The sequence below is a fragment of the Mustela nivalis genome (assembly GCF_964662115.1).
Source record: "Mustela nivalis genome assembly, chromosome: 13".
In the NCBI taxonomy this organism is placed as follows: domain Eukaryota; kingdom Metazoa; phylum Chordata; class Mammalia; order Carnivora; family Mustelidae; genus Mustela; species Mustela nivalis.
The window spans coordinates 27,242,072-27,256,947 of NC_139032.1; the positions used below are offsets into that span (position 1 = coordinate 27,242,072).

Here is a 14,876-nt window from a genome sequence, read left to right on the forward strand (position 1 = left end):
GGTGAATTCAAAAGTTAAAATAATTTTATATTAGAATTTTATGGTATTATTTAGGGAACATGGCTTTTTAAAAAGCCTTTCAGTTATATTTTAATTTTTATAGATTTGGGCCATAAACTAAAATTTAACCTATAGGAACAAACTTTGAATTTTTAATTTTAGTATACAAGGTGGAAGATTTTTTTTTAAATTAGATTTTCTCCTGCGGTAATGCAAGAGGAGGGGGAAAACTGTGGATAATTTTCTTTTTAATTATAGTTCGCCCCTTGAGCCGAGAAATTACAATGAGCCAGGCATATCAGAACATGTGTGCTGGGATGTTTAAAGTAAGTTGTCACAAATGAAGTTGTCTTTGCTTTTTAACTACATTGCTGTTACATAGTTTAATTAAAATGGACTCTTTTCTCTGATTCTTTCCAGATTCTAATTTCACCTTTGTGTTTACTATCTGCTTAAAGTTTACCTTTTTTCCAAGTCTAGTTTTCATTAATTTGTTTAACAAGTATTTGTAGACAAGTACTAATTTAACACACTTGCCATGTGTCACATATCTTCTACTGAATGCATTTAAGAACACCAACTGTAATCAGATGTGATCCTTGTCTCAGGTGTCTAGGTAATGACAGGTCAGGTGATATGTGTGACATAAGTAATAAGAGAAGGCAGAGTTTCTGATTCATGATCAGAAAAGGTTTCTTGGAAGAGATGGGGTTTGTATTTCTTTAGGAGCATATTAGGAAGAGAGTAGGCTCCACAATGAATGGCTTAAGCAAACATTTTCAGGAGTTAGCAAATACTCTTTTTTTTTTTTTTTAAGATTATTTATTTGACAGATCACAAGTAGGCAGAGAGGCGGGCGGGAAGGGGGGTGAAGCAGACTCCCTGCTGAGCAGACAGCCAGATGCAGGGCTCTATCCCAGGACTCTGGGATCATGACTCGAGCCAAAGGCAGAGGCTTTAACCCACTTAGCCACCCAGGCTCCCCACAGGAGCTAACTCTTAAGTTGTACTTGGCAATTCAGGAAATTGAGGCAGCTTATATTCAAATATATCAAACAGAACATGGACTTCTATTTGAGAAATAGGACCTATGCTTTTCTTATTATAATGGGACTTTTTTTCCTAAGAAACTTTTACTTGAAGGTTTCAAAGCAACTATAAAAGCATATGTCATAGCAGAATAATGTGCATGTGTTACAATTTCACTGGGAAAATTCGTAATGGGTTAAACACTGGAACTTGAAAAATTTTTATGTAAATATGGCATATAACATAAAAATGAATACTGAAGCCAGTTTTTCTCTTCCTATTCCTGATATCTGAACCTTAAAATTGTTTTAACTCTGTGTAAATAGCTGTTTCTTGTTTTCTACTCTGCATTAATGAGGAATTCACTTTTTCAAATTGATAGACACTTTTATTTTCTTTTTCCTTTAGACCATGGTAGCATTTGACATGGATGGCAAAGTACGAAAACCCAAGTTTGAGCTTGATAGTGAACAAGTTCGATACGAGCACAGATTTGCTCCATTCAACAGCGTAATGACGCCACCGCCAGTGCACTATCTGCAGTTCAAGGTGACTCTGCTCAATAAAGCAGTTGTAAAGGAAGTAGTCTTAGACCGGCATAGAGATACGCTGTTTGTACCTAGCCGTTTCTTTAAAATAATCAAATCAGACTATTACTGGACCAGTGACAAGGTGATAAAAGAATTTTAATTCCTGTGAAAATTATTTGGCTCTTTCTGGATGCACTCATTCCATTAAGAGTTATTTTAAGTATGGGGATCAGATGAGGTAATTGGGAATTAAATATTATGTAGGGAAAAATAGGGACATATGTCTAGTGTTTGGTTTAGTGTCAATATATGAAACATGAGTCAGGGTAGAATTTTTAATTATAAAAGCTGTTTTAGAGTTTTTCATATTAAACATGTTTTGAATAATACAGTATTCCACTCCCCTTTTTAGGAAATGTCTGACCTCAATAAATACAGCCCTCCTCCTCAGTCTCCAGAACTGTATGTGGCAGCTAGTAAGCACTTTCAGCAGGCAAAAATGATCCTGGAAAATATCCCAAACCCAGACCATGAGGTAAGCGGTCACAGTAATTCTGGAGGAAAAGCTTGGCAGGAAATATGTATCTTACTACTGGATGATAAATGAACCTTACCATGTGAATAGTGAAGCCTTTCATGTTTCTGGCATGGATTTTAAGTGGCTTTGCTAGCCTAACCTTGTAAGACTTAAAATTAGCTCATGAAAGCAAGTAGCTCCTTTGTGTAAATTTAGAGATCAGTGCACAGAAATTAAGACAGAGTATGTAGGAGGACAAGAAATGGGATTCAGAGTGATCCACAGTTTAGAAATGGTGACATTTAAATTTTTTTATTTTAATGTATAGTTTATGATACTAAAATCTAATTATATAAATCTTAAAAAATATGAAAAATGCTCTGGTCAGTTATCACAGGAAGTAAAAACCTATTCCACTTGACCATTTAAAATAGAGCCTACTGTTCAAAGACTTTGTTTTGACATACTATCCCACAGACCTTGGAACTTGCAGAATCCGAAGTTGCAGCCACTGGTTGCTTTCACAGTTTGCTGTGCCTGATAATACTGACATGCATGCATTCCGCAAACGAGAATGCCTTGCGTATAACACTCAGACTGCCAGGGGAGTATATCTTGGTACAACCTCCATGAAAGGGAAGTTCATAGCAGTTACCTGTTAAAAAAAGCACAGATGGTTAGGCCAAGCAGTTCTGCTGCTTGGGGTTTATCTAACACACGTGCCTGTGTGGGCAGTAAGGGAAGCAAGTAGCTAATACACAAGAGTCCTCATTGCAGCAGGATTCTCAGAGCAAAGAAGTGAGGAAACTTCACTGCCCCTCAACAGAGACTGTCAAATGAGTGATGATACATCATACCAGACTGCGGAGTCTTGAAAAGGACACAGAAGGTGGTTACATACCGTAATGGAATGTTCTTGAAAGAGCGAAGCACTGAACGGTGTATAGTATGTTGCCGTTTCAATCGAAAGGGGCCCAGGGATTGTGTGTGTGTGCACATGTATCTCCAGAAGGAGATGTGAGAGTTGATAACAATGTTGGTTTCTTGGGAGGGGAACCTTGGGAAACAGGGATAGGAGAGAGATGACTTTTATGTTCTGTGTAATCATGTAATAAAATACAAGGGGGAATGTAAAAATTAGAGGAAGGTACCTATAATAGACGGCATAAGTCCTTCAGTGAACTTAATTCGTTTACTCAGCAAATACTTGTTGACGGTCTACTGTGTCCGCAGCCCTGTGGTGAAAACTAGACAAATCTCTGCCCTCTTAAGGGTAGAGGTTGTAGACAGTTATATTGTGTACTAGAAGATCATAAGACTATGAAGAAAAATCAAGCTGGGAATGGAGATCGTGAATACTGTAAGGAGGTGGCGGTGGCAGATTAGGCTTTTTTAAGGCAACTGGTGAGCAAATCTCTGAAGAAGGTGAAAAAGCAGGTCCCATGGCCACTGCGGATGGAGCCGAATGGGCAGAGGGATCTGCACATGTAAAGGGAGGCCCGGAGGGTACGGACTGGTGTGGCCGGAGTGGGATGAACGAGGCGTGCTCACTTTGGAGGTTTTAGACCAGATTGGAGTTTTGTTCTGAAGGTTCACTCTGGCCCCTGTGCTGAAAGTAGCCAGTGGTAGGGGCAAAGAGCCAGTGGAGGCCACAGCAGTCGCCTGTGAGAGAGGACGTGGTCGGTGGAGGGATCCGAAGCAAGTTGGACTGATGGCGGGTGAGGGAGAGAGGAGTTAGGGAGGACTTCGGGATTTGGGCCTCAGCCTCTGGGTGGGGGGAACCAGTGGAAGAGGCTGCAAGTGGATGCGGAGCTGGTGGGCTGAGGAGTTAGGAGCTCAGGTTGGGATGTGCCTGTTGGAGGCCCAGATGCAGCTGTCATGTGGACAGGCGGATGTGTTAGTCGGGGCTGAGGAGAAGCTGTTCCAGACTTGTGGTGAGATGTGTTTCTGGAGAGAGGTCCGTCAGCAACCAGGAGCAGGGGGAACTTCTTTCTTCAGGTTGCACATCACTCCCTCTCCGGAGGAATGCAGCCTTCCAGTCAGTCCTCTGCTGTTCGTCTGTTCAGGTGAAACCTTCCAGGCAAGTGTAGTCAGGAGTGACAGGAAACACAGGACACCTCCTACTCACTGGCGTGGTTCTGAGCTCGGAGTGTGTATTGGGTCACTTAGTAATCCTCCCAGCAGGTCTGTGCGGTGGTGGCGAGTCTGTCCCCATGCTTATAGATGCAGAAACTGGGAAACAGAGAGGCTAGAGAACTTGCCAGGGGTTTGCTAGCTAGTACCTGATGTCCGAGCACTCCAGCTGTGGAGTCTGGGCCGCACGGGCTCCGCTGCTGCCTTTGCGGCCGATGCTCTTCAGGCTTGCTGAGAGCAGACCCGGGGCCCCATGGCTGGCCCACGCAGAGTGCTCTGTGGTCATGGAAAAGTGTGTCTGTTCGTTTTAAGTTGCCTTAGTAAAATATCAACATTTACCTTGTGCAAAGTACCTATATTATAAAAACATTTTGACTCTGAATTTTAGGTTTTGATAGCTTAATGTTGCTCATTGTTTAGGTCAATAGAATTTTAAAGGTTGCCAAACCCAACTTTGTGGTCATGAAGTTATTGGCAGGAGGACACAAAAAGGAATCTAAGGTAAGTGCACTGTGGGAAAAGTAAATGGGCATTAAATTATTGTAGAACTTAAAAAAAAAAAAAATATCATCCCTTTAAAAGAGGTTCCGTGGCAGAAAAATAACTAGAGCTTGCCCTTTTATTTTGAAACTTACAGATTTTATTGATTTAAAATTTCTAAAGTCTGCCCTTCCATTCCCCTCCGTTGCATAAATTACTATGAGTAAAACAGAAAAACAGAAAATGTGAGAAAACAAACTTATTATGGGAGAGATATTTAAAAAGTCCTCTGCCTGTGGAAAAGTTAATGCTTCAGTAATCAAAGGCTTTGTTCAGTGGCTCAAGAGATGGCAAATTCTGTCAACTTTACTTGCTGATGCTGTCAACGTGTGTGCTGCCGAGCATTGGCGAACCGCATGTACCTTGTGTCTGACGACTCCCATTGCGTCTTGCTATCGGCCTTCCTCAGCCTCGGCCTTGCTTTACTAGAGGCGGTTTCGTTGCTGTACTGTCCATGTATTGTCCATGACGCAGGAACTGAACGGTGTGCTCACTCACCCCCCCTTTCCTGTGATTTAAGTCCGTTTGCCTTTGTTAGCTAGTCGACTTCGATAAACCCAGAGATAAGCTCATTTTTTTCCCTCCAGATTTGTAAATACATTTCTTTCTTTTCTGCCTTTCTTTACAGGTTCCTCCTGAATTTGATTTCTCTGCTCACAAATACTTTCCTGTTGTAAAACTTGTTTGAGAGACATTGAAAAGGGGACATCAAGGGGCAGAATCTACTTTCAGATGCTAAGGGGATTGATCCATCCGTCAGTCTCAGCACATAACGTGAAGTGAAATGGATTTCTTGGATAACAGCCTATTATAAGAGATACTTTTAATTTGACAGCCTTATACGACGTGAATGAAAACTGCTGTTTTAAAGTGGTTATGTTCCATGGATGAAACTGGTCTTACCGAATGCAGTGATGAACGTTATATGGTTTTATTACAGATTTAATCATAAATCATTTTTTATGAATGAGTGAAAATAGTGTTTGTAAAGGTTAATAAATTTCTTGACAAAAAATGCACTACTGGAAATGAAAAACAACAGCACTTTGATGCATGTTAAGAACTGAAGGTTTTTACTCTTGAGTAGTTCAAACAGATTATTCAGAAGTTTCAAAACAAGGGATTGATCAAACACTTGAACGGGGTTTTGGCAAAATACACTTAAAAGGGAATGGGCGGGGGGAACCTCTAAACTGTCTAGGGAGACTAAATTACATGGGGATTGTGATTTTGTGTGTGATGTCTTAAACTCTATACCTATAAGAATATAGAAGTTTTTAAAAAACATCCTTTAATTGTTCATATTGGCACTTTGAAAACATTCTGCTTAATGTTTGCTGGTGACATTATTCGAGAGGTGGGAATGTGTAGATTGTTAATTTTTAGGGTTGGGTTTCAGTGTGGCATACTTTTTGTTCACTACTAAATTTTCAGTGTAACCCATGCAAGGTTTTCAAGTGGGGATCTTTCCATTATCTGCTGGCTTCCACCTGTACCTTTTCAGTGCCCAGTGCTAGAGGCCCTACCTCCTTTCCTGCTCAGTCCTATTCCTGGCTCATGCTGCCAGGGACTTTTATTCTGTATTAGATGGCTAAAGCCTTGGTCTGTAAGACTTGTTATATGAAGTTTATGCATAAATTTAAAGGAGATATTTCAAGTCCTTTAACTTCCCCAGAGGTATGTTTCACAGGCACACCAGTAAGGATGGAAGCATTTTACTTGAGCTTTTTCAGAAGTGCATGGGATGATACCAACTTTGAGTAATCCTTCAATCTATACATTACTGGAATTTTATAAGCCAGTTTTTAGGGACACTGGCTCAGTACACTTTATTGCTCTGTGCTGAGAAATAGTACATAAATACTATTTAAATAGTACATAAATACTATTTAAATACACAATAAAGCTATTTCCCCAACTTTGATACTAATGAACATTTTCAGAATCTAACAATGTAAAAAAGAAAAAAACAGCCTACAATTCATGGAATCTTTTTTAATTTTTTGTAAAATTCAGAGTCAAGTATTAGAAGTTGTTGAGAATTCTATAAACTATAGTTATTTATAATAATCTCTTAGTGGGAGTAGACCACGCCCTTGGGCCTTAAAGGCTCCTGAATTCACACTTGTCTTGTACCACTCCAGGTTCTGCTGAGAATAGATAACCAGCCACTACCCATTAAAACAATCATGCCAGTTACTGATCTAGTTATTTCATGACCGCACACTGACTTAACACATACTGGTTTATTTCTCAAATTCCATCACACGAAAGTACATTAAGTATTTGCAGTGCTCTCATTACTCAAGAAGTCTGAGTATTGTGCAGGGAATCTGCAGAAGAAAAGATGAGTCATCCCATTCCTGTCTACATACCATTTGAGAATATAGAGAAAGTGTAAATTAAAGAGCTCACACCTATTAAAAATTGGAATAGGTGCTGATTAAAAAGACCAAAGTAGGGGTTTTTACGTATTTATATTACACAGGTTTTTGTTTTGCTTTTTAAAAAAACAAAAACAAAACAGCCACGTCACCTCTATAAATTGTTGCCTCAAAACAAGTGCCTGTGTGATGTGAAGGTAAGCCAGTGGTAAGAAAGCATGACTGGAGAGATCGCTCACAGTACACACCTCCTGAACGAAGGGCCTTTGATGCCTCTATACATGAAGATGGAAACAGCATGGTTATTTTTTACTTATATTGATGACCCATCTTAGTCCACAAGGTTTAAGGCAGACCACCACTCTTGATCCATGATGGGCAAGCTGATTCTTCAGGGATCCAGTAGGGCAGTAAAGGAAAACAAAGCAGCTGAACAGTCTTGTTTCTTAGAACTCTGCACACTAATTAAAATGAAATGAATAGACGCTTTATTGAAAAAGCAAGAGAGACTATTAAGCGTAAGGCTAAGACACAAAGGGAATCTTACAAAGCTATTTTTAACACCCTTCTTTAGTTGCCTTTTCTGGGTAGAAAAGTTTAATCTTAGTAATTAAGTAAACAGATACCTATAGAGTAGCATTCACATTGGAGATCTTCACCTGAATGCAAACCAGGTCCTGCCTTCAGTGCCAGCCAGGGGCACCGGAGTCCAGACCAGGTGAGGGGCCTGGCATGTGGCTCATCAGCTGTCCAGCCTGCAGCACAGCCCTGTCACTTATCTGGACCCCCGTTTCCTCTCCAAAGTTAACTGGTTATCCCAGGTGGTCGGAGGCTCCTGCAGCTCAAGTCCGGTGACTTGTATTTAATAAGCATCACCACCTTCTTACCCTCAAGACCTCAGCATCCTGTGTATGACTCTGCCAGTCATTTTTAAGTGGCAAGAGCCTATTTACGGAAATACTGAGAAGCAACTCAATCTGAATTACGATTAGTCCTTTTCAAATTAACATTAACTTTTGATTTTTAAATCACTTTTGATAAGTCATTTGCCACAAGCCAAATTTATGAACTGTGGCAAAAACAACTGTTGCATTTCTCTTGCCTTTCTAAATTCTCCCCCGTGTAACACTGTATATGCTCTTAACATCAGCTTCCTTTTTTTTCCCTACGATGGTGCAGTAGGCAGTCTGTCCACAGCAAACATGCCCCCGTAGTGCTGTGCTGCCCCCCAACCTTGCTCTGCCACAGGCCCCAGGGTCATCTCTGCTTTGGCCCTGTTATGTCTGAAGTCTGATCCACTCATGGCTCTTGGTAATACAGACTTAATACAGAAGATTTTGCTTTGTCCACACATTATTAAGCAAAGTAAAAATAGATCACAAATGTTCAAATAACAAGTCAAGCATTTTTGTATGTTAATGACAGGTTATACAAGTAGGGTTTTTTTAAAATTCTCACAAAATGCCTTTGTATATAGACTTGTTTAAAACTGTTGCTAGTGATGTTTGTTTAACAGTTTTGTGCTCCAGGCCCCTGACTGTCTGAACCAGAAGTGAGCACATGAGAGCATAAGCCAGTAATCATTCAGCACTGACGTGGGAGAACAGAAGTACCAGGCTGGTACGGGCCACTCAGCACAGCATGTGAAGAAGGACACCAGAGGGACCAGAGAAGAATTCTCAGGTGTGGCGGGTCTCTTGGTGTCAGAAGACAGACTCCTCCTACAGGCTTTGATTTTTTTTTTTAAGTTACATTCCAGAATTTCTGAAGCACCACTGTCCCCATACTTGGAGAACTTGGGTTCTGTTTTTGATGTTGATTTTCTCATACCTATTAGCTGACAAATTTTGACACCTTAGTATAAACACCTTGAAAATACCCCCCAAAACCATCTCTAACACAATCATTTTCCTACATAAAGTACATATTAAAACTCCACAATAATCATCTTTAGATGTATATTTTACTTAGGACATTTCACAGTATTCATCCCCTCATAAATATTTTGTAGTGATCTCTCTTCAATCCTGAGGTATAGGATTCCAGTTGATTCAGAGTGTTTGGTTCTTCTTTTCACGCTGATCAAGTAAATTTATCATGTCTCCTTTCTGATTTTCAGCATTAAGAACTAAAAAAGAAAAATAAATAAAAACCATAACCTAACATTAAATATTTAGGGAAACCAGCCAGGCAGTTTCTGTTTGACCTGAGTATATAGGAACTGCTTCATCAGGAGGACAGTATCTCCCACAGCAACATAATGGGGAACTGCATTGCTAATCAAGGACAAGATAGTGAAGAGACTACATGTATAGCCAACATGGTGTCATGAAATCAAGCTGTAACACCTAAAAACGTCCTATTTAAAATAATAAAATAATGCCCCATGTCCTCATGTACACAACCACAACTCTTCCGTGCTCCATGCATCCCTGTTGGTGTCCCTCCAACAGGAAGCACAAGGCCCTCAGAGCTCCCTGCAGCTTCAGTCAGCACTTGCGTCTCTGAAGCTTCTGCTTTCCAGAGCTGAAGTCTTTATGTGGCTCCCATCATCCTTACTCTATCCTTTGACACACACAGGACATACAAAGACATCACAAAACCTAAAACCACCATGCTGATTTACAACTACAACACATTAAATGGTTAATGATTTCGTTAAATGCCTTAATACTGTCTTTTAAAGTTCTCTAATAAAGTTGGAACGAATGCCTTTTTCTCATTTCCTGGAGCAAGGAGGATCTCAAACTGTTTCAATGATAGAATCTTAAAATGATGGTGACGACAATCCTTGAAACTTAAAGCTTACAGAGAATTTTTCTTTGCCCACATCCTTCGTTTGAAGCCTCATACAAGGTGAAATATGATCCTGGGACCCCTGTATGTAGGGGGTGAAAATCCCAGAGCTCTACTGCAAAGCCAAACATTTAGGGACACTAGACTGATTTGAAAGGATAATAAAACAGAGGTTAGTACCATAACCACACCAGGTAGTCACGGACTGAGGTACACAAATGAGTGGAATTGAAGACAGGAACAGAAAAAGACTTTGTATTTGTTTAAAATTCTGACTTGCTAATATGTTTGTTTTGCGTTTGAAAAAAATCACCTAAACAGTCTAAGAAAAATCAAGTTAGAACCTATTTCTAGAAACCTCAACTGTAATAAATGCTGGATGAAATATGAAAAGATACTTTAAAGAACACACTTTTTTTTTTTTTTTTTTTAAAGAGAGAGCAAGAGCAGGAGGGAGAGGGAGAAGCAGGTCTCCTGCTGAGCAGGGAGTATGACATGGGGCTCGATCCCAGGACCCTGGGATCACGACCTGAGCGGAAGGCAGACACTTAACTGAGTCACCCATGCGCCCCGAGAACACACTGTTGAATCAAATCCAGGTTGAGAGACTCTACCAAATAACTGGCCAGAACACTTCAAAAACTATCAACGTATAAAGACAGATGGTTTTGAGTTAAAGGACCCTAGGGAAGTGTGACACTATGGTATATAATTCTGGATTATTATATCTTGGACCAGAAAAGGGATATTAAGTAGGACAATTCAATGAATTTGCATAATAGCATTGTATCGATATTCATGTCTTCATTTCAATAATGGGACTGTGGTTATGTAAAATGTTAATATTTGAGGAACCTGGGTGAAAGGTATATGGAAGGGGCGCCTGGGTGGCTCAGTGGGTTAAGCCTCTGCCTTCAGCTCAGGTCATGATCTCAGGGTCCTGGGATCGAGCCCCACATTGGGCTCTCTGCTCAGCAGGAAGCCTGCTTCCTCATCTCTTTGTCTGCCTCTCTACTTGTGATTTCTGTCTGTCAAATAAATAAATAAAATCTTTAAAAAACAAATAGTTTAAAAAATAAAAGAGAGGTATATGGAAATTCTGTTTTAAGTTAAAATCAATTATTTTCAAACTGCAAAGTTAAAAATTTCAAAGACATTAAACTACACCATCTATAATGGCAATTGAAGAAGGATTCTGTGAGGCCAAATGTGAAGTGGAAGTTCCAACCCCTGAAAGGTAATAAACATTAAAGCTAGCTCTACCCTGAGGACTTCTAAAGCCTGACGCTCCTCTCTTCACAGCGTGCAAAGATGCAGAGGGACAAAAACTAAAGACGAAGGTTCCCGTCTGGATGGTAAGTCCAGAAGGGTACTTCTAAATAAAGCTGAATCTCAACTCCCAAAGGCTCACGTCCTTGGATTCAAATAAAGGTGATGGAGCAGAAGTCTGCCACGAAGATGGCAGAGCCAGAAAGACGGCCAGAAGCTCCGGTGCTTAGACCGAGGGGAGGACTTCTTAATTATGAGATGACTGTGCAAGTGTACAGTTCGAACTCACATTTCCTCTGTGATTCAAAAAAAATACCTTGAGAATCTATGTTATTAAAGAAGTGGTAATTTTGTCGTGCCCTTCCTGAGACTGCTAGAGGCAAATGACCTCCAGTGCAGTGCCAGTGTAACCCCAGAGGCTTCCTACTGATAACGGTTCCCAGGAAACCAGTAGCTCACCGTTAAAAAGCACAAAACCCCAGAAAAGAAGGTATCCTAAGGACAATCTGATAAATACCCACAAGGTTTTTCAGATACTGCAACTGGAAGATAAAAACGTTTATAAACATGGGCAAAGAATAAGATAGTTTAGATATGAGAAAATTAGAAACAAAGCATGAATTAACAGATAAGGCATAGCTGAAGGCAAAAACTGGTGATCTCGAAGCTATGTCTGAGGAAATTTTGAATGTAGTAGATCAGGGAAGCAGAAATGGGTATTATGAAAAAAAACAGGGTAAGAGACGTGTAGAATGGTAAGACCTAACATTTCTGATCTGAGTTTAAGCAGGAATCAAAATGGGAAGAAGCATTATTCAAAGAGATCTTGACCAAACTCTTCCAGAAGTAGACTTGTCAGATACTTTTAAAAAGGGTGGGGGGTGGGGGGGCTGTTCTTAGAACAGTGTGGTATAGTGTGAGTCGGCAGGGAAACCAATGGAACAGAAAGTCTGAAAAGTGCATACAGAAGTTTATTTGGTAAAGGTGGCACCTCAAGTAAGTAGCCTTGAGCTGGTGTTGCCCTTAGGAAAAAGAAAAATGGAGCCAACCTTGTGCCACATTACCTGAATACATTTGGAATTAATCATGAATTTGAGATCTAAATGTAAAATATAAAAACAGATGATGGTCCTGGAAAAATGGTGGCAACTGTGCCATAGTTTTTGTATTTCAGGGTCCCTACATAAAGCGACTACACTGAAAAACTCAAAAGTCAGACATTTTCAAGAGTAGATGACAAGGAAGCCTATAGACCCCAAAATACAAGTGGAGACGAAAACAATGGACGGGGCGCCTGGCTGGCTCAGTGGGTTAAAGCCTCTGCCTTTGGCTCAGGTCATGATCTCAGGGTCCTGGGATCGAGCTCCGCATTGGGCTCTCTGCTCAGCAGGGAGCCTGCTTCCTCCTCTCTCTCTGCCTGCCTCTCTGCCTACTTGTGATCTCTGTCTGTCAAATAAATAAATAAATCTTTAAAAAAAAAAACAAAAAACAAAACAAAACAAAAACAATGGACAGTGCTTGTAGGCTAGCAGAGTCTAGAAAGAAAACAGGAGCCCTGGAGCACCCGATGGGCCTGAGAATAGAACAGGAGAACCCCAAGCAGCCGAAAGACACCAGAAAGCACCTGGGAGAAAGCAGGAGACTTTTTGCTACTCCCGCAGCAGATGACCACAAAGTCGCTGTGGTAAGGACTGAAGGGCCAGGGGAGGCTGAGCCCCATGAACTTCTGACACTCATTTGCCAGGACTCCTTTCTGGGGCTCCCCAGGTAGAGCCCCATGGGGGGAGGGGGAACGGCTGGGTGTGGAGGACAGCTGTGGCTGAGCAGGACAGGGAGAAGAGACAGAGGACCTGAAGGTTCAGATTAAAGTGGGGGAAGGTACTAGTGGCCAAAGAAGACAGGACAACTTGAATTTCAAAAAGGATTATAAATACAATTGAACAAAACTCATCAAACAGCTTTAAATTCAATGAATTTGTATTTTCACCTTCAAAGGATGACAGGGAAATCATTATTTTGAAAATGGGTAAATAAAAACAAACACTTTCATCCTATGTTATATGACTAAAACCACCGACTTGCCTGTTCATAAAAATATTCCAATTAACTACTGGAATAGAAAAAGCTGAATTAGAATACCATGAATGAATTAATGAAAGCACTGAATACCAACTGCTAGTTCTGTCAGGAAAAGAAAGGCGCTCCTTGCCTTCTGATGAAAGAACATGCCATCGCCTCCCACTTTACCAAGGGCTTGTGCCCAATCTGAACCAAGCCTGTGGATACCAGCTGCCAATATGCGGGAAACAGGAAAGAACATACCAAACAGCACTGTGAAGGTACTATCAGCACTATACAGACTATGGAAAACTCCGGGGCAAATGGAGGAAAGGAGTGGAGGGGAACCTGTAGACTATGATTTTAAGAGCCAGCAATTTTAAGAAGATGGGCAAAATTAAACTCCGGTGTCCAGGGATGCCCACTTGAGTGTTCAGCCCACAGAAATGCAAGAAAATACCTACTAGAAAGGTCAGGATAGGGGGCTATTATGGGGAGAAATGGGGCTTCTGGAGGGCTGGTCAAGTTCTAGTCTTTGAGGAGGGTGGGGATGGAATCCTAAAAACATTGTTTTTAGGGGTACTGGGTGGCTCAATCATTAAGCATCTGCCTTCAGTTTGGGTCATGCTCCCAGCGCCCTGGGATCGAGCCCCACTTCGGGCTCCCTCCTGCTCAGCTAGGAACCTGCTTCTCCCTCTGCCTGCCACTCCCACTGTGTGTGTGCTCTGTCAAATAAATATATTTTTTTTTAAAAAGACTTTTGTGTGGTTTTCTGAATTTGTGTTTTACTTTTTAATAGAACTAAAAGAAAAATTTGAAAGCATACTTAAATACCCAAATGAATTCTTCTAACACTAGATGGAAAAACTTACTATGACTCAATATTCGGAGGCAATAAAAGAAAAGAAACATTTTGAAACATTCACATGGTGAAAACACCATACATAAAACCAAAACAGACTGGGAAGAAGTATTTGCAACTTGCACCACAGATAAAGGGCAATCTCCCTCGAATATAAAGAACTCTTAACCAGGAAAGGAAACACTAAGAATTTGGTAAAATGAATTTTATAAAAAGGAACCATGAAACCACATGATACTACGAGAGGGTATGTGGCAGGGTGATGGCATTAGAGAAGCCACCATCAGACAGGGGTTTTCAATGGATGCTAAAGCCACACCGTTTCAAAGCATCCCCCTCTAGATGACTTCTCAATTACTAAGGGAAAATGGCCCTTTGCAATGGACGAGACCGGCGGGCAATACCTTGACCAAGCCGGCAACCTGCCATGACCTGCCTCCTGGCGGGGAGCTAGAGGAGCACCCTGCAGCTGCAAAACTGTCCAACCGGAATCCAATCACAAGTATATGGACAAATCCAGAAGCTGATACATCCCACTGGCCAGGGCTCTTCAAAATTCCAAATAATAATGCAAAATGCCACTCTACAAAGCTGCTTGGAAGTACTGTGCAGATGTAAGGGCTTTTGGATTACTGATACAGTGTGAGGAGAGGTGACCGAGCCACCTGTTGGAAAATCCTTAGGTGTCATGAAGACAAATCCTCCAGCCAAAACCTGAGGGCTTGACCCCCCCCCACACACACACACACAAACCTTCT

At 41.0% G+C, this 14,876-nt stretch overlaps 2 protein-coding genes across 6 annotated transcripts in view; one reads left to right on the forward strand and one right to left on the reverse strand.

The window, feature by feature from the left end:
• NAA35 (N-alpha-acetyltransferase 35, NatC auxiliary subunit) overlaps positions 1 to 5,768 on the forward strand; it is a 98,720-nt gene extending 92,952 nt beyond the window's left edge. For all 3 annotated transcript variants that reach the window (XM_082696545.1, XM_082696546.1, XM_082696544.1), the window contains exons 19-23: positions 259 to 326; positions 1,438 to 1,578; positions 1,972 to 2,094; positions 4,630 to 4,710; positions 5,378 to 5,768. In XM_082696545.1, the coding sequence (XP_082552671.1) occupies positions 259 to 326; positions 1,438 to 1,578; positions 1,972 to 2,094; positions 4,630 to 4,710; positions 5,378 to 5,437 (473 nt within the window). In that variant the 3' untranslated portion in view covers positions 5,438 to 5,768. The remainder of the gene's footprint in view (positions 1 to 258; positions 327 to 1,437; positions 1,579 to 1,971; positions 2,095 to 4,629; positions 4,711 to 5,377) is intronic.
• A 1,212-nt stretch (positions 5,769 to 6,980) lies between these two features.
• The window catches only part of GOLM1 (golgi membrane protein 1), a 58,641-nt gene continuing 50,745 nt past the window's right edge, over positions 6,981 to 14,876 (reverse strand). For all 3 annotated transcript variants that reach the window (XM_082696548.1, XM_082696547.1, XM_082696549.1), the window contains exon 10: positions 6,981 to 9,261. In XM_082696548.1, the coding sequence (XP_082552674.1) occupies positions 9,185 to 9,261 (77 nt within the window). In that variant the 3' untranslated portion in view covers positions 6,981 to 9,184. The remainder of the gene's footprint in view (positions 9,262 to 14,876) is intronic.